At 38.6% G+C, this 21,222-nt stretch overlaps 2 protein-coding genes across 6 annotated transcripts; one reads left to right on the forward strand and one right to left on the reverse strand.

Annotated features, from left to right (window-relative positions):
* Positions 1-301: 301 nt before the first annotated feature.
* On the reverse strand, positions 302-13,601 carry LOC113430591 (uncharacterized). Of its 5 annotated transcripts, none has more exons than XM_087968508.1 (12): positions 13,341-13,596; positions 10,786-10,898; positions 9,509-9,868; positions 8,770-8,861; positions 8,421-8,592; positions 6,823-7,051; positions 5,184-5,746; positions 4,884-4,986; positions 3,469-3,665; positions 3,119-3,282; positions 2,120-2,369; positions 302-660 (listed from the first exon to the last, which is right to left on the reverse strand). In XM_087968508.1, exons 1-12 carry the CDS (start codon positions 13,498-13,500, stop codon positions 436-438), a joined length of 2,628 nt encoding a protein of 875 aa, XP_087824634.1. In that variant the 5' UTR covers positions 13,501-13,596; the 3' UTR covers positions 302-435. The 5 variants fall into 5 exon arrangements, with proteins under 5 accessions (XP_087824634.1, XP_087824633.1, XP_087824635.1 ...); XM_087968507.1 differs by having other exon boundaries at positions 8,415-8,592; XM_087968509.1 differs by having other exon boundaries at positions 8,415-8,592; positions 10,786-10,981; positions 13,341-13,459.
* Positions 13,534-18,255, forward strand: NDUFB2 (NADH:ubiquinone oxidoreductase subunit B2). The gene is made up of 3 exons (XM_026695065.2): positions 13,534-14,233; positions 16,116-16,260; positions 18,068-18,255. Exons 1-3 carry the CDS (start codon positions 14,136-14,138, stop codon positions 18,137-18,139), a joined length of 315 nt encoding a protein of 104 aa, XP_026550850.1. The 5' UTR covers positions 13,534-14,135; the 3' UTR covers positions 18,140-18,255.
* The last annotated feature ends 2,967 nt before the right edge of the window (positions 18,256-21,222 follow it).

The raw sequence follows: 21,222 nt of genomic DNA on the forward strand, positions 1-21,222 counted from the left end.
AAATAAATCTAGTCATATAAATCTGAAATATTTATTTTTAATTGGGATAAATTCTAGTCAAATACATCTGAAGAATTTATTTTTATATTGGGATACATTTGTAGACAAGACTAAATTTCAAGAGGTTGGTGCTATTCTACTTCCTAAATTTAATATGTATTTCAAAGGTGCTTCGGGTGGTATTGGAAAGAGCAGGAAGTTTTGCAGTTTTTCAAGAAGTAAGCTGAAGCAAAATTGAAATGAAATATGAAAATCAGAAAAAAAAGTGGCTTGAAAATAACTAAGATGAACCAGAAAATTAAAATTGGGGTGAAAAGCAATGATCATTTGATACATCCTCTCCAGTTCTTAAGCATCAGCTTCAGACTCAGAACTATTTCACAATGCATTGTCTGTGAACACTTTTAGTACCTTAGTTGCAGAAATTGGTTTATTCTATGGTAGCATAGAAGCACGGAGCAATAAGAGATCATGTTCCCTGAGATACTGTAGGAGTCCTTTCTTCATCTGCATCTCCTTTTCTTTATTCTGTAAAACCTGCTCTCGCTTATGGGACAACTGGCATTTGACAGCTTCCTTTTTCTTATTTTCTGCAATCTGTTCCTTCAGGGCAATTTCTGCATTCTTTTGCCTGACTTCTTTTCTGTTCCTGAGAAGTGCCTACAGAAAAGAACACAAGATTATTTAAGATAGATAGATAGAATTCTTTATTGGCCAGGTGTGGTTGGACGCACAAGGAATTTGTCTTGGTGCAAATACTCTCAGTATACATAAAAGAAAAGATACATTCGTACAACACTTGATAGTCATAGGGTACAATAAGCAATCAAATCATACTAGGAAACAGTCAATATAAATCGTAAGGATACAAGATTAATTATTCTACATACTTGCAGCTCTTCTATCACATCTTTTCAAAAATCATTTTATTGCATCAAACTTGTTAGCAAAATAATGTGATTTCATGAGAGGCATGGTTAAGGTGCTAGAAACCAAGAGACTGAATTCTAGTCCTATTTTAGGCATGAAAGCTGATTGAGCGACTTCAGCCAGCCTCTCTCTCTCAGTCCAACTAATCTCACATAATCCCTACAGAGGAAGGAATATTGGTATGATTGCCACATTGATTTGTATATAAAAAGGGCAGGATAAAAATCTTTTAAAAATTACTGAAAGAAAAATAAATGAAAAAAACATAGCATGGAAGCTTAACTGGTGAAGAAGACAACTCATCCCAAATCGGCTAAGCTGCTTCAACGTTCCAAATAATTCAAATGCTGCTAGAACATATAGAGTAGCAAATTTCAGTAATAAGGTACGCTTTGGAGTAGTAATTAAGCAGGAATTTGGTTATGCTTGCCGCGCTGTTCCTCCCTTCCTTCTCCTTTCTTTTCCCTTTCCTACCCAGCAGGGAAGTCATTTATCCCCAGCAGGGATTATCGGACTGGCTGGGAAACTCACAGGACTTTGAAAATGAAGATCACGTGACTCCAGCAGCAGCTTGTAGCATTGAAATAGCCACAACTGCCTCAGATTTCAATCCCTTGGGAGTCATGGGTCCTGGATTTTGGATGCATTCTTTAAATGAGTCTATTGGTTAATTTAGGTAGTTCGGTTCAAAAATTGTTGCCCTATGATGCACCATTTTGCCCAGTTAAAGGTCACGAGAATTAGAGTTTACAGATATTTATATACATATTTGTAGTTGTATATATGTGCATCTGTGGGTACACACACAGACACACACAAACAAAATTTGCTTAGTTCTGAATAATTAACCCTCAACATTTCCAAGCATGGGGTTCTGAGCAGAATTTCTGATTAGAAATTAAGAAAGCCACTTACTTCTTTAAATATTCATATCATTTAATTTCTTTCCAACATTTCAAATCCACTCCACTTTCAACTTCTGAGCCCTCAAATGCACTCAGATTGATCTATACGAATGTCTCTGATTCTCCATATATTTACATCATAACATTTATCTGAGCAGAGAGTTACATTTTCTTTGGCGAAGGTAGCAACTGTTCCTGATAATGCCTGGTCCCTAATTTATCCCCCCCCGCCCGAAGAAAATTTTCAGAATTTTGGAAAAGACAAAACAGACTTGTGCCCTCACCAGCCTCTTTTTTTCCTGACCATCAATCATTCGATTATGTTTTGCCAGCTGCTTCTCTCTCTGCTTGTGCTGTGCCTTTAAGAATTCTCTCCTTTGGTTTTCTTTCTTTCCTTCTTCTTCCTGAAAATGGGATTCCTGCCTTCTTCTCTCTGTCTTTGCCCCTCGGAGCTGCTCCAGATGCCGCTCAGCTCTGTCACTCTGCTCCTGAAGCCTTTGTGAGCCTTGCAATGTCCGCTGGAGAGATTGCTGCCTGTTTAAGAAATGAGCTAGCTTTTTTGTTTTGTTTTTTAAATAGATCCTATTTATAAACACATCCTAGCATGCTAAATAAAACAATGAGCTACGAAACTTTACTCCTGAATTCCCATTTTAAGTTTGCAAGTCTTTGTAGTGTTAGGCTCACATGAGATCATTTCAGAGAACATAATTATGTTTAATTTTTCACATGATCTAGATTCATGCAATCCCAGGAAAGCATGCATACATAGGAAAATACTAAATAGGAACAGATCAAATCTAACACCATTGGAACCATAGTAACCTTGTTCATGGACAGCAATTGAAACAACGGATTACTATTCCTTTAACAATTCTCCATTTTCATATATTTTTACCAACAAATGAATGATGTGTGATGAATACTGTTTCAAGTTTTACAATGAGGACTAAGAGATCTCAAGTTTTTGATTTAGGTAGAACTTAATCTCCCATTCTATGGCTGAAGAAAGAAAATACTATTTGTAAAGAATATTATCTCCCATAATATGTCACAAGAACTGAAAACAAAAGACACAGAACATCTATGTCAGGGCTGTCAAACTCCCGGCCTGCGGGCTGGATGTGTCATGCACTGGCCACGCCCACACCCAGTTTAGCAAAGGGAAAAAGTCCCGATATGTCACGTGACGCCACCATGATGCTGTGAGTTTGACACCCCTGATTTATGTAGCTTCAGTTTATTCTCTTCTACCCAATTTGGGAGTTACATTGCTCCATTACCTCTTATTTTCAATCCGCATCTCTCTTTTGAGATGGATTTCCTGTTGTTGTTGCTCTTTCCTAAGCTGTCTCTGCTCCCACTTCTGCCGTTTGAAGTCTATCTTAACTGGGTTGGCATCCACTTCTCTGGGACTATCCCAAGGGGCTTCCTTCTCCAGTAATTTCTGAAAAAAAAAGACCCTTTTATAGCAGGGTAAGTTTTTCCAAGTCTTAGTCTTCATCTCAAAGCAAAGCTGAGGTGTCCCTCAGACAGTTTAGGCCTAGTATTTCATAAATGAACTCTACACAATTGTGGTCTTCAAAAGTTGCCCTTCCCTGCAATATATAGATGAAAGGAAGAGTGTTCTCACCTGTCCAGATGGTGGTGCACTGTAGCTCCTTCTCATGTGCAAAACAGATTCAATAGCTACACGATCTTTCTTCAGTGACTTGTCCACCCAGTCAAGCTTTGCTTGGAGTTTGGAATTGTTGGCCAAGTAAGTTTTCTGAGAAGCATTTCTTTGGGAAAGCTGGGTTGAAGATCCACTCAAGTTGGGTTGTAAAAAAACTGACATAGAAAATAATTATATTCATTGCACAGGTAAATAACAATAATGGTGTAGATAATATGAAGACATTGATCTGAAAAGGGGAAACATCATGGAGCTATAGATGTCTACTTGGTCTAAGGTACGCTCCTTTTATGCGATTGATGTCTCTGAAGAGATGAAAAAACTCCTCAGATATTACTCTCGTAACAACCACCAGTATTCCTCCCCTTTGGTTTTGCTGTCTCAGGATTTAGTTGATAATTGAAGGTTGTGTGTCTCCCACTCTTGCTTATAGTAATCCCTTTAGTGTAGTTTCCCCTTTTTTTTAAAAAAATGAGAGTGCTTCTACAGTATTGGTTATTCTTGAATGTGTTGTGTTTTTAATGAAACATCCTTCCCTTGGTGTGTCTTAAAAAACATTGAGGTTAAGCACTGATTCAACAATAACCTTTTTCTCAGGGATAATCATATCTTATAATTCATCAGAAAAGAAAATGAGTACAAAAAGTATCACATAGGACAGCACTCCAGAGGGTTAACGTCATTGCCCAGAAGATCATTGGTTGCCCTCTCCCCTCTTTGGAAGAGCTTTATAGCTCCCACTGCCTTAAGAAAGTTCAAAACATTCTCAAAGATCCATCTCATCCTGGGAACCCCTTTTTTTTGAACTATTACCATCTGGCAGACGGTACAGAATAATAAAAACAATGACAAGTAGGCTGCAAAACAGCTTCTATCTCAGGGCAGTAGCTCTGTTGAATTCTACTGTATAGTGCAGTGTTGGTGCGGTGTCGGGGGTTTTCAATTCAATGTGTGCAGTATGAAGGATGTGTATTTGTGTTTATTTTCATGGTCATGATGTGCACTGAAGATGGTGCTTGATTTCGTTGTACGAGGTGCAATGAAACTAAACTAAACTAAACATCTGCATCAATATGTGATGTAGCCATGGCAACATTATAAGTGTACAAATCCAAAGACAAAGGGATGCTCAGGCTAGCATCCCTGGAGCCTCGATACTAGATACACAGAAATATTGTTCCCCTGAGAGAGGGCAATAGAAGCCCTTCTGATAATTAGTGACATCAACAGATCTCCTGACCTTCTCTTTATTATTGGCAGAAAAAAGCTGAACGAGTCCAAAAGATTAGAGTAAAATATGCTGATACGTTAGTTTCAATATCTATCAATAAGTCACCAAAACTCCCCACATCTTTTTCAATATAGTTGCACACATTTCTGGTTTTGTTGAGTCATCCATTTGCCTGCATTGGTCGTTATATCAACCATGGTTCCAGTATTGTTTGTTGTATCTTCTGAATCCATCACTTTCTGATCCTATCAAAAATTAAAAAGTCCCATTGAATATAGCAAAGTTGATAAGGATGGAAATACTTAACTATCCTAAGATGTTCAGCTTAGGAATTTTTTTTAACAATATCTGGCAATAGCTTATAATTGCTTTGGGGAATGGGGAAGTGGGGAGACTTCTTGCCGGAGAAGCGAGCTATAAGCTAATCAACATAATCTTGTACCTCACTGGGTTCTGCAACTTTGGTTTCATTCTCTTCCCAAGATTTGGCATCTGCTAAATTTGTTTCCTTCTTTAGTTTGCTGCAATCTCTTTTTGCATCCTTATCACTTTCCAAAGTGGGAGGTCTGCCTATTGAAAGTTGGTCTTCTAACTTCTTGCTCAGCTCCTCTTTTGATGAGCTGACTTTTGCTATCCAAGTATCATCTGCCCATGTTGAACTTGTTGAAGATGTACTATGATTCTGTAGTGGGCAGCAGAAAGACCAAGGAAGGAAATGGGTATTGCTCCCGCAGACTCCATTACAATGGGTTTTTTGAGTCTGAGGCCAAGGCATCCAAGTTAAATGCTTATGCCTGCAAGCTCCAGAAGCCCGGTATCCAGGTGGCACAACAGAAGGATAATCTGGATTCTGCTCCACCAACATCTGCCTGGCTCTCAATGGCATCTGAAGCTCAAGAACAATGCGCTCATATAACGGAAGAGAGATCCTCACAGCAACATCTGCTGATATTGTCTTGGTCCGGCCATTCCAGAAGTTAATCAGCACTTCGCTATGTTGGAAAGCTGTAAAGGGAAACACGGAGCCATATTTTAGAAGGAAACAACATCTGTCTCGTTACTAAGTTAGAGGTGGCCTCCAGGCGCTCCTATCAGTAGATATTACTCCTCTGTGTATTCATCTCTCAGTTGGCAGCTTTCCATGTGGAACTCTTTTAAAGCAGGGGTAGTCAACAAGGGAGAGACAGCTGTCTTGTACTGTAACCTTTTTTTCCCCCTACCCAAAATTGTGTCACCAGAATCAATGGGCAATTTGGGGGGAAGGGTTTTTTTTCAGAATGAATTGTTTAAGTTTTCACAAGTTTTAAGTTAACTGTTTCAATCATTGACTTGCCAACCCCTTCTCCTCAACAAGAAACAGGCTGAGTATTTTTGCCCTGGTGACTATCTACCACTATTTTAGAGTGTAATTATTTTATCATTGGTATTTCCTACCCAAGGATATATTTTCTTTATAATTAAATTATATAATAATAATAATATAATATAATAATAATAATAATAATAATAATAATAATAATAATAATAATAATAATAATAATAATAACAACAACAACAATAATAAAAGTCAGCTATTCTACAGTTGGCTATTTTAAAATCCATATAACATTTGCAAAGAAACACCACTGTCCTTTTCTTTCTTTTTTAAAATATATTTTTATTGTTTACACCTATAAATATCCAACAAGTGCAACCATTCTGGCATTTCTCGGCCATACATACAAAGATATTGCTAAACCATTAACATTCATATTATTGGTACAGTATTCACAGTCTAGGTCCGTTTCATCCTAACTATTTTTTGTTCCGACCTTCCCCTCTCTTTTGTAACCATTGATAAAACTTATTCCAAGTAACCGCTGTCCTTTTCTGAATGCTCTTGTAAACCGAATACATTTTGGATGCCTGCGAGGAAAAGTAACAGGAAAGAAAGTAGCAGTTGCAGTCCCATTTCCCTACCTTCCGCTAATTTATTTTTTCAAGCATACCCCTCCCCTTTTGGAAAGGAGGCAAGGGTAGTCATGGATTGTTAAAAAAATGCAATGGGTATTTAATGGAAAGAAGGCAAAATTTAGCCATACCTGAATAATCTGAACTTTCTGCTACTTGGAGAACGATGCCTGGGCCATATCGTTTGCCGTTCTTGTCCCATGGAGCAAGGGTCCCATCTCCTGCAGATAATGGCTGCCACCTGGCATCATCATAATGGATGATGTCATAGAGAGGTGTTTCTTGTCTTCGAAATGGAGCCTTACCTTTTCGTGATCGCTGGCATCTTTCAAACTCAACTAGGACATGTTCATTGGAATTCTGTGAAATGAAGCCAGAAATACCACCCTGTAGACCTGTATAAAGGTAAATGCTTCCCCTGTCCAGTCATGTCCAACTCTAGGGGAGCAATGCTCACCTTTTTTAGCCAAGGGAGTGAACATTGTCCAAAGACGCTTCCATGGTCATGTGGCCAGCATGACTATATGCTGAGGCACACAGAACATTGCTACCTTTCCGCTGAAGTGGTACCTATTCATCTACTTACATTTTCATGCTTTCAAACTGCTAGGTGGGTAGGAGCTGGGGCAAGTAATGGGAGCTCACCCTGTCATGCGGCACTCAGGTCTCAAATCTGGGCTTTCAGCTTTCCAGCATTTCTAACCATTGAGCCATCGTGCCCCTTAAGCCTGTATAGCATTATCTTATACTGACCACCTTCATTTTGAAGCACAAGTCTCCAATATATAAACAGAGATATTTATGATATTTCAGTTTCAAAGCAAAACACACACTAAGTTTATGTCTTTATAGTATATTATTCTTAAAGTGGTTTGCACAGCCCAACCATCAAACTGAAGAAATGTAAACAGAGTAGGTGACATTTCACCTGAGCCTTAGCAAATAACTTTATCCTGTAGTTTTTTCATTGTTGTTGAAGCACTTGGGGGTTTATCTGTGTCCTGTCTACTCAGGTGACCCTGAGGACACAGATAAACCTCCAAGTGCTTCAATGACCCTCTAAAAGGATGCAAATGACAAGCTGTCTGCAAGGAGTATACATCCTTCCATTCCCCACTATCCTGTCAAAGCTGAAGAAGCTTCCTGGATGAGAAGCAAAATGTCTTCAAAGAAAAAAAACAAGAAACTCCAGTTGTCTCCTGAAAAAAGCACCTTTGGGACAATCATGGCCTAGATGACTGAGTATCTCTATAGACTTTTTCTAGAAAGATTATTTCTCTTGAATGGCTCATGGCAGTTCGAGGAAGAGAAAATGTGCAACTTTCCTGTTTTTACCTTCCTCAGTAGTAGCAGAAGCTTTGTCTAGCTTGGCCTTTAATACAAATACAGTCCCCCAAAGCTTTTATGATATGCACTGTGTTTTATTCATTAGGTTGCTATCCCAAGAGCTCCCATTTCCAATTTGATTTCTATAGTGTCAGCCCTGTGAAGAAAGTTGTGCTGTAAAATAATGGCTAATCCAGCACCTTTTAAAATCATACCACCCTGGTTCAAAGAGACACCTATAAAATGGTACTCTTATATAAGACACAAGCCAAATAAATAATCATGTCTGGAAAAAGTGGAAGAAGTCAATGGAGCAGCATCTATAGGTCCTCAACAGAAAACCAATTATGTATTGAGATGATTAGTGAAAGATACTAATTCGGGCAAACCAGTTTACCTTCACCTTTTGGACAATGTGACTGAGATAGTAATAGCCATCTGTCTGTTTTCTGGCAAGAACTCGTGTCCCCCTCAGCAAATGATGGCTGTTTGTGGTACAGTCCCCTAAATTCTCTTGTATGGAACTTCTTAGACATGTGTTACAAGTATCTGGAGCCCACGCACCCAAAGGAAACCTGTCACAGAGGAAAGCAACAGGCATTAGAAAGTGCAAGATCACTCACCAGAGAATTGGGATTACTGATATAAATGGATTACTAATAAGTATCAACCCTATTGGCACTTACGGCTCCATTCTAACATTGGTAAAATGATTAATAATAACATTAAAATCCATTGGTGACTAAACTTACAGTTTTGTGCAATGATCCGTCAGCGGAGGGAAGCCGAGATGATTGCTGACGTTACCAGGATGATGAAAACCTAAATTACAACCAGTCTTATCCTAAAAGGATGGAAGACATTAGAGAGCAATAATTTTGCATTCTTCTGGGAACTGAGATTGGTAAAACTACACAGTATTTGAGTCCTTTCCAACTAATTGATTTCATGTGTTCATTCCTTCGTGACTAAGAATATCAAAGGCTCATATTATGAATGGCAAGACAATTCTTCTCTGCAATATGTCTGAATGCTTTCCTTTGACTCCCTGATGCTTATGAAGGATTTTCTATCACGATTCATAAGATTATTCCTTCAACCAGAGCTTCCTATGGTATGACCATTTTTGTCCTCCTCTTTCCCTCCCATCTTTTAATATACATACAGTATCTTTATATTTGTTTTTTAAATTAAATATGAATTTTATAGCTTTTACCTTTTTTCATTAATTATGATTTTATTTTCTATTTTAGTGATTATTTTTCTTCTTTATTTTTGTTCAGAAAAGCATCAAAATAAGTCAAGGAAAGAAAAAACAACAACGAACCTTTGTAGAACTAACTCAACAGATTAAATTTTAATGTTATCAAATGAATGGAGTTTAACAAGTCAGACTACTTTTCTTTCCCTAATCAAAGAGTCACAATAGTTATCACAGTTCCCCCAAATCAAGTCATCTGATTCAGAATGACCACCCCCTTATCTTTTTACCTCACAGGAAGCTCCATCAATTGCTTGGAGAGTACCACCAGACATCTTGGCTACTTTCTCCAATAGCTTTTGACCGCTAATTTTATTGCTGTCTCTATTTTCTATCAATTGCACAATATGCACTGGACACGATTGTTTTGTGTCTTTAAGGTGGCTACAGATTTCTTCCACAGAGCCTTCAGCCAATCCACTGGTGAACAGATATATTGCTTGGCAGCTGGGATTTTCTATTGCTTCTTCAATGGCATTCCAGGCATTGGCTTTTCCCTTGCTATTCATCTGCAGAGTTCTGATCCAAGAAGCTGCATCCATGATGTTGGTGAGGGAACATTCTACCAATTCATTCTGCCACTTGAATACCTGGAGAAGAAATTAGTTGCCTCTTCAATGGATCAAAACAGAAATGCTATTGCAAAGTTGCATCTTTCAAACATTACACCCTTGAATAAAATGTTGTTATATTTTGAACATATTTTTAAGCGACCCCCCCGGCCCTAACCAGAGCCGTAGTGGCGCAGCAGTTAGAATGCAGTACTGCAGGCTACTTCTGCTGACTGCCAGCTGCCTGCAATTTGGCAGTTCGAATCTCACTAGGATCAAGTTTGACTCAGCCTTCCATCCTTCTGAGATCGGTAAAATGAGGATCAAGATTGTTGGGGACAATATGCTGACTCAGTAAATGGCTGTAAAGCACTGTGAAGTGGTATATAAGTCTAAATGCTATTACTATTGCAGTATAAACCCACTTAGAGTAACAGTTATGTAGCAAATGAATTCACAGCACATCAGTATGCTTAGGAGGGCGCTCAGTTTTTCAGCACACTTTTTCTACCAGTTCATGTTATATACATGGCAAAATCCCATTGGAGGGTAAACCCGCTTAGGGTTAGAATTAGGTCTCCATGAACCGGGAGAGGAAAATGGATGTTGCCAATGAATTTGCAGCACATTGGCATACTTAGGAGGGGTTGAGATTTTCAGCCCACCTTATCAATCTGTTCTTCTTAAATACATTGAAAAATAGCATTAGAGCAGAGTTCCTCATCCTTTCCATCCTTGTGGACCAAGGAAGAAGAGAGGGGATAGTTATGCACGAGCGGTAACAGCCACACACATGCATTCCCCAAACTTCTTGAGCAAGTGGGGATGTGCGTGCATGTTCTGTGGCCCGGTTGTGAATGACTCAAGGCCCAGTAGTGATCTGTAGCCTAGGGGTTGGGGACCCCTGCTCTAGAATGAAAGAGCTATTTTGTTCCACTTCATAACTTTTACATTACCTTGCTGGAACACCAGATGATATTGAACATGGAATCCATTAGTCTGCTACCCAGTGAATATAGAGTTCTTATAAGAAGTTCTTTCATGATACATGGATTGCAAGGATTGCATTCTGAAGTATATATGACAAAAACCACATTATGTTCATGAATGCCAGCCAATAATGGTACAGTAGTGTGACAGAGATGAGGCATCCTACATCACAAACATTAATTACAGAAAATAAAAGTTAATGACAAATGTATAAATATGTAAACACTTCAATAATTTTTCAAATATTTGCACAATGTTTTTGCTTCCAAGAATGGGATGAATCCAGGCTTACTCAAGTTCTGTTGAAATTCATAGAATTTATTATAAATGTAACTTAGATTCTACTCATTTCTCTCTGCTCAATTTAAGATTAAATCTAACCCATTACTCTTAATTATCTTAAATTTCCTGCGTATTTATATTATTGTAAATTCTCCCTATTTCCCCTAATAGTTTCACTAAAAATTTAAATAGCATTCACATGCATTTTTCCTTCTTCTTCCAAAAAAGAGAATTCCTGTAAATCATTTCGAATACCCATAAAGTAAGGTAACTTGTAATACCAATAGTGATAAAAAATTGTCTCTTTTGAATTCATCTATGTAAATTATGGAAACATGGAATGATAAAATAAACTTGAAATTTATTGCCACAAGACAGTAAGATTTTATGTACTGATGTATTTTCAAGTCGGGGAGCAAGAACAGAATTATATTGGTTTAAGTCTGGTGTATTCATGCGGCATAGAAATAAAGCTTCTTCATCCATGCTGAACCATGGATGAAGTCAGCCTTGAATCTGCTGGGAGGGAGACCAGGTCTGTGCACCTCTACACATTCTCTGAAACTATTATAATTAATTTCCTTGTGTTTGGAAATTCTTATCCTGAGCAGCAGAAGCTCACGGGCTGTTTTTGGATCTGTCACTTGATTCTCTCTGTTAGGACTGCTCCATTCATCAGTCAATAACCATCAATCAAATAAGTGGAGCCTTAGAATCAGGGACAGGACTGCTGTGTGTCAATAGCAAAGAGGCATCTTTCATTATTGTGTCTTGTTTTAAAGCTTCTAAAAGCACCTGGCTGGATGCTTTTAAAATCACTGTGAAATAATCTTCACTGGTCCTGGGTGCTACCAACACCATAATCCATGACCATTTCTTCCACAGGGAAATGAGGGCCTATAAGTAGATTATACAAAGTAACTTCCATTTAAAGATAAAATAGAGATTAATTTTTTAAAATCCACCAAAAATCATTTCAGAATATACAAACATACTAAGTGTGTTTATACCCAGGATGGGGTATAAAATAAACACAGTCACAAAAAACAGGTAAATCCCCTTTTATTCCATCACTTTGCTTCCAAGCTCCAAATATCCTTGATTGAAGACAAAAAACTCCCACACAAGCAGTTACAAGAAGGAGGAAATGCAGTTTAAATTATAAAGAGTAAAAGACAACACAAACCAGGCAAGATAAGGGCTGGAAGACGTCCACAGATATCAGGACACACACTGGGAAGGACGCTAAACTCAGAGAGGAAACATAAACTAGAGATATTTCCACGCTTTGTTTCCAGCATTGGCCTGTTCGCATTTCCATCCTCTTATTGTCACAGCTGCAGCCCATGAAGAGGATCAAGGCCCTCTCCTCCTGAGTAGACCACATCTCTCCCTTATCCTCCCTGCGTGCCCTAGGATGGATAGGGGATGGGCCTGGGTCCTCTGATTGCCCAGCCAGCCTCTGCCCTTTCCCAGCCTCCTCCACAACCTCCGGAGCCACACTTCCACTCCCTATCGGCTGTTCCTCCTTTTCCTCAGAGTCAGTCTCCATCAGGGGCATGACACTAACTAACTAAGACAGTATAACAGAATTGGAAGGGACTTTGGAAGTCTTCTACTCCACCTCCCTGCTCAAGCAGGAGACCCCAAACCATTCTGGACAAATGGATGTCCCTCTTTTCTTCAAAACCTCCAGTGACAGAGCACCCATTGATTCATTGTTCTCACCGTCAAAATATTTCTCCTTAGTTCTATGTTCTCTCCTAGATAATTTTCCATCTGTTACTTCTTGTCTTGCACTCAGGTGTTTTGGAGAATAGGTCCACCCCCTTCTGCCTGTGACAGCTCCTCAGATCTTGAAAGACTCTGCTCTCAAGTCACTCCTAGTCTTTCTCTTAGACTAGCCATCCCTGGTTCCTGCAACCGTTCACCATGTTTCATCCTCCAGAATAACCGACTGACTGATTGACTGACTAAGTAAAATGCAATGCAGTACAGTACAGTACAATACAATACAATACAATACAGTACAGTACAGTACAATACAATACAATACAATACAATACAATAGCAAATGATACTATCACTTAAAAGAAGCTACTGGAAAGTTTCCCTATCCATAACGATTATATACCTATATCTGTATCTTTTTATTTCGAAGAAACAAACCGGTATCTTGTTCTACTGTGCTTACTGTTCACCCATCATATTTGCACATGGCACATTTAATGCTTCTCACCTTCTTGTAGGCTGCTGTTCTCGGTCACCCCTTTGCTTTGCCTGTCTCTCTCCCAACTCACCGGAATCCAAATCACAACCTCGCTGCCTAGCAACCGCCTGGCACCGCGGACTACTAAACCATTTCTAGCGCCTCTGCTGGGGAGGACAACCCGCTGCATGTTTTGCAACACGTCCCGCCCCGCTGCAGAACCAGCCTCTCGACGGATCCCCAGAAAAGCAAAGCCGAATCCAGGACCGGGTTAATGGTGGGATGGGAGGAAGTTCTAGGGCTAGATTGAAATCGTATTGAAATGCCTTCGAATATTAGTAGCTCGGGTTGGTAGTTTTGTTGTTGGTTGGCAATTTGGTTTTCGTGGAGAAGACCTCTTTCGGCGCGCTTTAAATTTTATTTAAAAAAAAAATGATCGGAGGTGGCTTTTAAAATTTTATTTACAGTAAAACGACTTGAGCTCCGGTGTAGACTTCAATGGAGTTTTGTATCCGTGCAGTTCCAGGGATCCAAGGCCAACTTGGAAAAAAATTTGCTTTACTTTCTATCACTTAGTTCCCCTGCTCCCTCCAGCGGGAGGGGGGGGGGGTAACCTCTTTTTCCTGGGCCAGGCTCGAAAAGACCCCGCGCCCAGTTCCGTCAGAGGAAAACCTTCCCTTCTCTGTTCCGGGACTCCCATTGGAGCGCGCGCTAAAGACGGGCAGTCCTTCCAGCCAATCAGAGCGAGGGTTACCGGGAGCTTCCGGCAACCTGGCCGCCGTAAAGTAACCTTGGCGGCAGTAGGAGGTCTCGGCGGCCTCCGGGATGGCCGGGCCTCTGTGCCGAGCGACGGGAGGCCTGAGCTTGCTGAGTCGACTGGTTCGCCCCGGAGGCAAGCTAAGCCCGCGCCCTGGAGTGCGGCGGTGAGTGGGGCAGTTTGGGGTTGGGCCAAGGTGAGAAAAGGGGAAAGGCTGGGGCCCGGCCGTCAGTTGCTCGGGGGCTTGAACGCGGAGGTGGATCCGATGCAGGGCGCCTGAGCTGCCCTTTCCCTAACCCTAACCCTGCATAAGCTTTTAAGGCAGATTCGCAATTCACTACTAAGGCATATAAAAAATGGCATAAAATGTCGTGGCTTTCATTAAGGAATGTTAAAAGGCATCTTTAAAACTTTCTATTAAAAAAAACTTAATGCCTTTTAATAAAAAGAGCTCGCTGGGCAAGCTGCTACTGGACTCTTACCTGATTTTTTTTTTGGTCTTCATAATAGACTAACGTGACCGTCCCTATAATTTTGAGAAAAGTCCTCGAGGTTTTCCCCAGGATCAAAATACCAGTGACGTTGCTATCATTCCCATTCTCCACCCCCATATTTTAAATATCTTGTTTCCCACTTTCAAAACATCTTGCTACTTTTTTTTAATTGCTAAGAATGCTAAGGAGATGCTGCCCTGTTGTAATTGGGCAGCTAATATATTCAAATACATTTATTCAACTTCTACCCTGCCCGTTTCATTGAAGCAACTCTAAATACCTATGGGCCCAGTTTTGTTGAAAAGGGGAGATGAGTGTTAATAATTTCAAATAAATAAATTATTTGAAATACATTAAAAGAAATACATATAAACTAGGCCTAGGGTTATTGTTGAAAAAAGAAAAACACAATGACAGTAGAGATCAGTGTGCTGCTTCATGGATTCTTCTTTTGTTTCTTGTAAGCATTTGAAGGGATTAATTTTTAACATTTCTGATGGGGAAGGAAAAAGCCAGAGTAGGGATTTCAGAAATGTATTGTAGATGGTAAACTTGGAAAGCAGGGGACCTGGTTTACTCCCCTTGAAAAAACTGTTTGTATTAAAAGAGGAGAACACCAGTTTTGTGCATGGTTAAAGCAACAGGCTAGAAACTGGGGGACCAAAAGTTTTAGTCCTGCCTTAGACACAAAGCCAGTTGGTTGACCATGCCAGTCACTTAGAGCTTAGGAATAGGAGTAGTACTATATTAATTTAATTTATTTGATTCTTTTTATTAGTTTTATTGTTTTAAATGTTTTATGTTCTGTAAGCCACCTTACAGTTGCCATAGGCGAATAGGTGGCAATATAAATTCAATAAATAAATAATAACTAGAATAGAGCTGGAAGGGACCTTTGAGGTCTTCTCGTCCAGTCCCTTGCTCAAGCAGACCTTATACCATTTCAGACAAGTGGTTGTCCAGTCTCTTAACCTCCAGTGATGAAGCACCCCAATTTCTGAAGGCAAGACCTTCTACTGATTAATTGTTTTCACTATTAGGAAGTTTCTCCTTAAGTCCAGGTTTCTTCTCTCCTTGATTAGTTTCCAACCTTTGTTTGTTGTCCTGCACTCTGATGCTTTGGAGAATAATTTTTAATCTCTTCTTTGTGGCAGCCCCTCAAATATTGAAATACTGCTATCATGTCACCCCTAGTTTTTATTTTCTGTAGACTAGCCAAACCCAAATCCTGCAACCCTTCATAAGTTTTAGTCTTCATGTTTTAGAGCTGACAATGGCAAGGCATTTCTGAAAAACCTTGTCAAAAAACCCTTCAGGAACTAGTCCAGGCAGTTGGCAGGAATCAAAGTTGGATTTGAAGGCGCGCATACACACACACAAATGCATCAATTAATGAATATTAAAAGGCATAAATGTTTTGGATGTCAGATTGTTTCTCTGCCAAAGTTATGGAGGGAAATATACATTTAGACCTCGTTATGCATCCAGGGCAGCCACAAAGTAGAAGAAACATCTTGGTTTGCACAAAGAAGTAACTTTATATTTGTCTTGTAGGGCAAGTGAAGGTGTACACGTTGATACTCACTACCGCCAATTTGTACCACCACCACTGTTCGCAGTAGTCCTTGGTGAAGCAACCCCTGGCCTCATGTGGTTCTGGATTTTGTGGCGCTTCTGGCATGACTCAGATGAAGTGCTGGTAAGAGCTCTTAGAATGGCTCTAAAGCATCTAAAGCAATAGCTTTCTTAACACAGAAAATATTGTAATATAATACTTGGGTGAAAAGCCATTCTATTTTACTTGTGTCACATGTTTATTTTAATACATATGAACCACAGGAGCATGTTCTATCTCTCAAGATGCAAGAGCTTTGTAGAATCCTGCTGCTCAGACTAGGAGTTCACTTAATGCAACATGTTATCTATTTAACCTTGTCTGGAGCATCAAGCTAATAATCATCCCTATGCACCTCCAATGTAACCTGATATATTCCTCACTAACAGTCGTTCTTAGGAGGATTTTTGGGGCATTAAAGACAATTTTCTAGTGAAGTTTACCCCAATTTAGACCATCTTTATATTCAAGTCTCATCAGCGTCAGCAAGGATTGTCTTTTTTGACAATTCTGTTGTCAAAAATTCTACAACAAACAAAGTTTGTTTTAACTGACATGTTGGTAACATGGTTAAGTGAATTTGGCTTCCCCATTCACTTTGCTTATAAGAAAGTCACAAAAGGTCCAGGTCACTTACGCTGGACACTGCAACTGTCATAAATGTGAATCTGTTGCCAAGCATTCAAATTTTGATCACATGACCATGGGGATGCTGCAATAGTTGTAAGTGTAAAAAACGGTCATAAGTCACTTTTCCCCAGTGCTGTTGTAATTGGTCACTAAATGAACTGTTGTAAGTCAACAACACTCAAGGACTACCTGTATGAGGTCCAGTCATCACTACATGTTCAATGCCATCTTAAGCTTGAATGGTCACCGAGTGAGTGGTCATTAAATGGGGATCACTTATGTACACACAAGAGTATAAGAAACAGTGACCTGAAGTATACAGAAAAAAAAATCCCAATCAGCTGAAGAGTTTTGTAGTTGCAGGGCATTCTCTTAAGAGATGGCACACAAGCAATTTATTGGTTTACGCACATAAGATTCCTTTTTCCTGCATATCTTATTACTAACAGTGTTAGATTTAGGAAAAATCTTTTCCTTGATTATATATGGATATTTCTTGCTTCTTTCTCTGGGAATTTGTGAAATACCAAAGCGTGGACAAAGTTTGTTTTCAAGTCTTGCACGCCATGTCTTCTTATTGTTATCCCCATACCAGCTAGTATTTTGTTTTATTCCTCCTCCTACAGTGATGGCTTCTAGCTTCTTCTCTGGTGTTCCTTACTTATGGCTTGGATTGTGTTTGCTAATTTTTATTAATGGGAGAATTCAGCAGATAGCATTCAGACTTGAACATTTAAATAATCGTTGCAATCCTAGTTTTTAGACACTTGCAATACTAATTGGAATCGGCCAATAATCCCATTCCACAGACTTTATGTAATGTAGTTTGTTCAGACCAAGACTGACTAAACAAGACCACATCTTAATGAGAGAACTGCTACTGAAACACAAGTTGGAGAATTGTTATGCTTATCCTAACAATGCTGAATATGGCTTTTTAAGATTATTTAGGCACCCTAAAATTGGAATGCAAAATAGATTTAGACTTTTTTCCTCAAGACGCCAATTTTGTCATACTGAGTGATCTTTTGACAGGAGTTCTAAAAAACCCAACTTTGGTTGGGAGGCTGTATTTGGAAGGGGAACAAAGCTGTATACAAGCTTTTATGGATCTTTGAAGTATTTTTGGATTATAGCGATGCTCCAAAGCTAGGACTATCTGATTTTGTCTGCTTGCAGAAGTGCTCGATTCAAGGCTGTGAAACAATTTTCTGTTTGAAAAATAACCTAAAATGTTAAACTTTCTATTTTTCCCTAACAGGGTCACTTTCCTTTCCCAGATCCTTCTTTGTGGACAGATGAAGAGCTAGGAATTCCTCCAGATGATGAATAATAAACATGTGATTTCAAAGTGGCTCTTAAAATAGGATACTTTGCTTAGTAAGAAAGCATTAAGATCTACTGTTGCAAAATAAGGAATATAACATTAAAATTGAACTACACCAGAAATGTCTGCAGTGCTATTTCTTATTTCCCACTTGTAGGGGCATATTTCACCATCTTGTTTCACCTTGTATTTTGTTTCAACCTATTTATTTTCCTAATAACACTAGGAATTAGTCAGATGTGGAACATCAACATTTTTTAAAAATTTAATAGCAGTAAGCAGACTTAAAAAATACTTGAATCAGTATTTAGAATCTGTCTCAAGAATGGAGTTGTGTCAGACTGTGCCTGTCTTGTTCAAATGTAGTTTGAATAGTTATTTAAATGTACTCAGAGATTCATCTAAATGTAGTTGCAAATTCTTTTATATTAATTATATGATTTCATGCAAAGTGTTCTCCATGCAGTCAATCTTTATTATAGCAGTATTCACATCAAATACATATAACTTTTAACCTTTTATATAATACAGAGTTCTTTAAATAACTTTACACAAATAATTCTTCAGTCTTAATTTTCAGCTGTCATTTTTTTTAATTGTATGTCTCCATGCTCGCTGAACCAAACTGGACAATATTTCCCACTGTACAAATTTACATGAGAGAAAAAAGCTCAAAATACAAATGAAAGGAATTTACGCTAGAGGATTCTAACAACTGAAATCTGTATAAGCTTTTACAGTCAACAACTGGAGAAAAGGAAAGGCTGGGTGATGGGAAAACGCTGCAGTGATCAATAAAACAAAGCTGAAAATATATTTCCCTGTGAATTAAAAATAAGTGCAGTCCTCATAAACATGGTTTTTAACTGTTACTTAAAAAAAAAAACACCCGAATATTGTCTCTTCAAGAGGAAAAGAGTCAAAATTGCAGTTTGGGAGGATGAAACATTGTGGTGGAAATTTTTTTGAAGTAATACAATGTTGAGATAAATTTTCACTGCACTAATTAAACACATTTCTCCTTTTCAGTAACTTGTTAGAATAACCTTGTTCAACATTTTTTTTTGGTTGATCTTTGCAGTCACTTCCATAGGATCTAACTTTACAGTATTTTAAGCTGGACAAATTCTACACAAAGGTTCTTGTTCATCACTTTAAAGGTTGTAAGAGAAAGCCTATGGAAAGAACTTAGTATCTATAACATCTCTACACTCCTGTATAGACATTTCCTATCAATACAACAGTCCTAATCATGAACAACTCTGTTTTCCATGACTGCAAATCCCTGAAGTGATGATTAACACAGAGAGAGAACACTTAGTGCAAGTGGTAAGAAGTCATTGGAATGAAATTCTCCAGTGATGCTCTCACCACCCAGTTAGTGCAATTTCCCTACCTAATTGAAGAGAAGCAGCACAGTTGAAAAGGGGGAAAGGTCAACCGACATAATCAAGCACTTAACAGTTTTTATATAAATTCTTTTAAGAAAATAGTGTAAAGAAGATAAAGCCTTTTTGTATTCCAGAGACAACAGAAAATCGGAGAATTTATGGTTTTCAGCTGCTTAGAAACTATCTTTTTACCCATCACTGGTCCCTAATAGCCCAAAGAGGTGCTGGTTAGAAAAGCAAACTTCCTCTATTTAGGCCAGAAGGGCTATTGCAGTCCAGTAGTTGGGCCTCTAGTGCTCAGTCTCAATGACTACGTAATTCAGTCACAATATAACCTCATATGCTCTGTACTGAATATAGAGCAACACTATTTAGGAATACAATATGCTCAATTTTATTCTGTAAAAATTGGGTGTTCAGCACATTCTTGACAACCAACAGGCAACACCAGCTTTAGCATATAGCAGTTATTTGGGACGATAGGTGCTGTCATACAGAAACAGATTTTATAAAAAAAAGTAAAAAGCAAGGATTATGGGTGAGCCAGAGTTTGGTTGTCATGAATGTATGAACTCTCCTCAAAGCCGGGAGAGAATGACCCTAAATAATATTGATCACTGCCACTTTAATCACAGAAAACAAAAGGAAAAAAACAATCTGGAAGGAATGAGGTTGATTTCTTTAACCTTTCACAGCTTTAAATTTCAAAGTACACTTATTGCACTTATGTTTTTATTTTTATCTTTTAGATCAAAAGTTATCTTAAACTCAGACTCTGAATGCGAATAATAGTTCCCACTGTTCCCATTCTTTCTCTATTGGTTCATTTTTCTTCCATTTCAGCACAGGCCTGAATGAATGTTTCCCTATCAACTTCCCTATCCTCTATGTAGATACTAACATTCTAGCAGAATCCCAACACACTACAGAAAAAAGTAGACAGCTATAACTAGGCTGAACATAAGTAGAATACAGAATCTGGGAAAGCCTAACAGTTCAAAACTGTCACCCATTTAATATTTTTCTAATCCAGAAAGGAAGCAGAAATAATTCTAACAGATTTACTTTTTAATATATTTTAACTGGACTATAATAAACATAATCACTCTGACATTTACAAAATAAATGTCCAGGTTCAGAATTCCATCTGTCAAAATAGGGATTGCAATACATAATTGCTGCAATTTATGCTAATTTATCTTGAAGTAGGTCCAAGAATAGTGGGTCTTACTTTCACATTTTAAGAAATGCTTAAGATTATGTGTCAGAAGGTTTATTTTGTTATTTTAAAATATTTTGGCCTGTTGATATTAAGTATTTGTAAAATTTAATATCCCAGTGGATTTAATATTTCTTAAACCCCAATAAGGGTGGGTAGGACCAATAAAAAAACCTGTGAAACCCCTGTCTTCACAAATATAAAATTTGGAACAGGATACCAAATCACATTAGCTCCTGTCCTGTTTCTTGGCTATTTATCCATATTTTTTCAAGTTTATTATCTCAAAATAGTAACTATATTTAGGTTGGGATTTTCAGATTTCCAGTTCAACAAGTTGCCTGAAGAACAAGTGAAGCAAATCTTTGATGCTTTTCTCACTAAGAGCCTTGACAACTTTCAGCTAGAGCAGGGGTCCCCAACCACCGGTCCGCGGACCGGTACCGGTCCGTGGAACAAGTCCTACCGGGCCGCTGGTT

This window comes from Notechis scutatus, chromosome 6, assembly GCF_049901735.1.
Source record: "Notechis scutatus isolate UNSWTSFEM ecotype Mainland chromosome 6, rNotScu1.2, whole genome shotgun sequence".
Lineage (NCBI taxonomy): Eukaryota > Metazoa > Chordata > Lepidosauria > Squamata > Elapidae > Notechis > Notechis scutatus.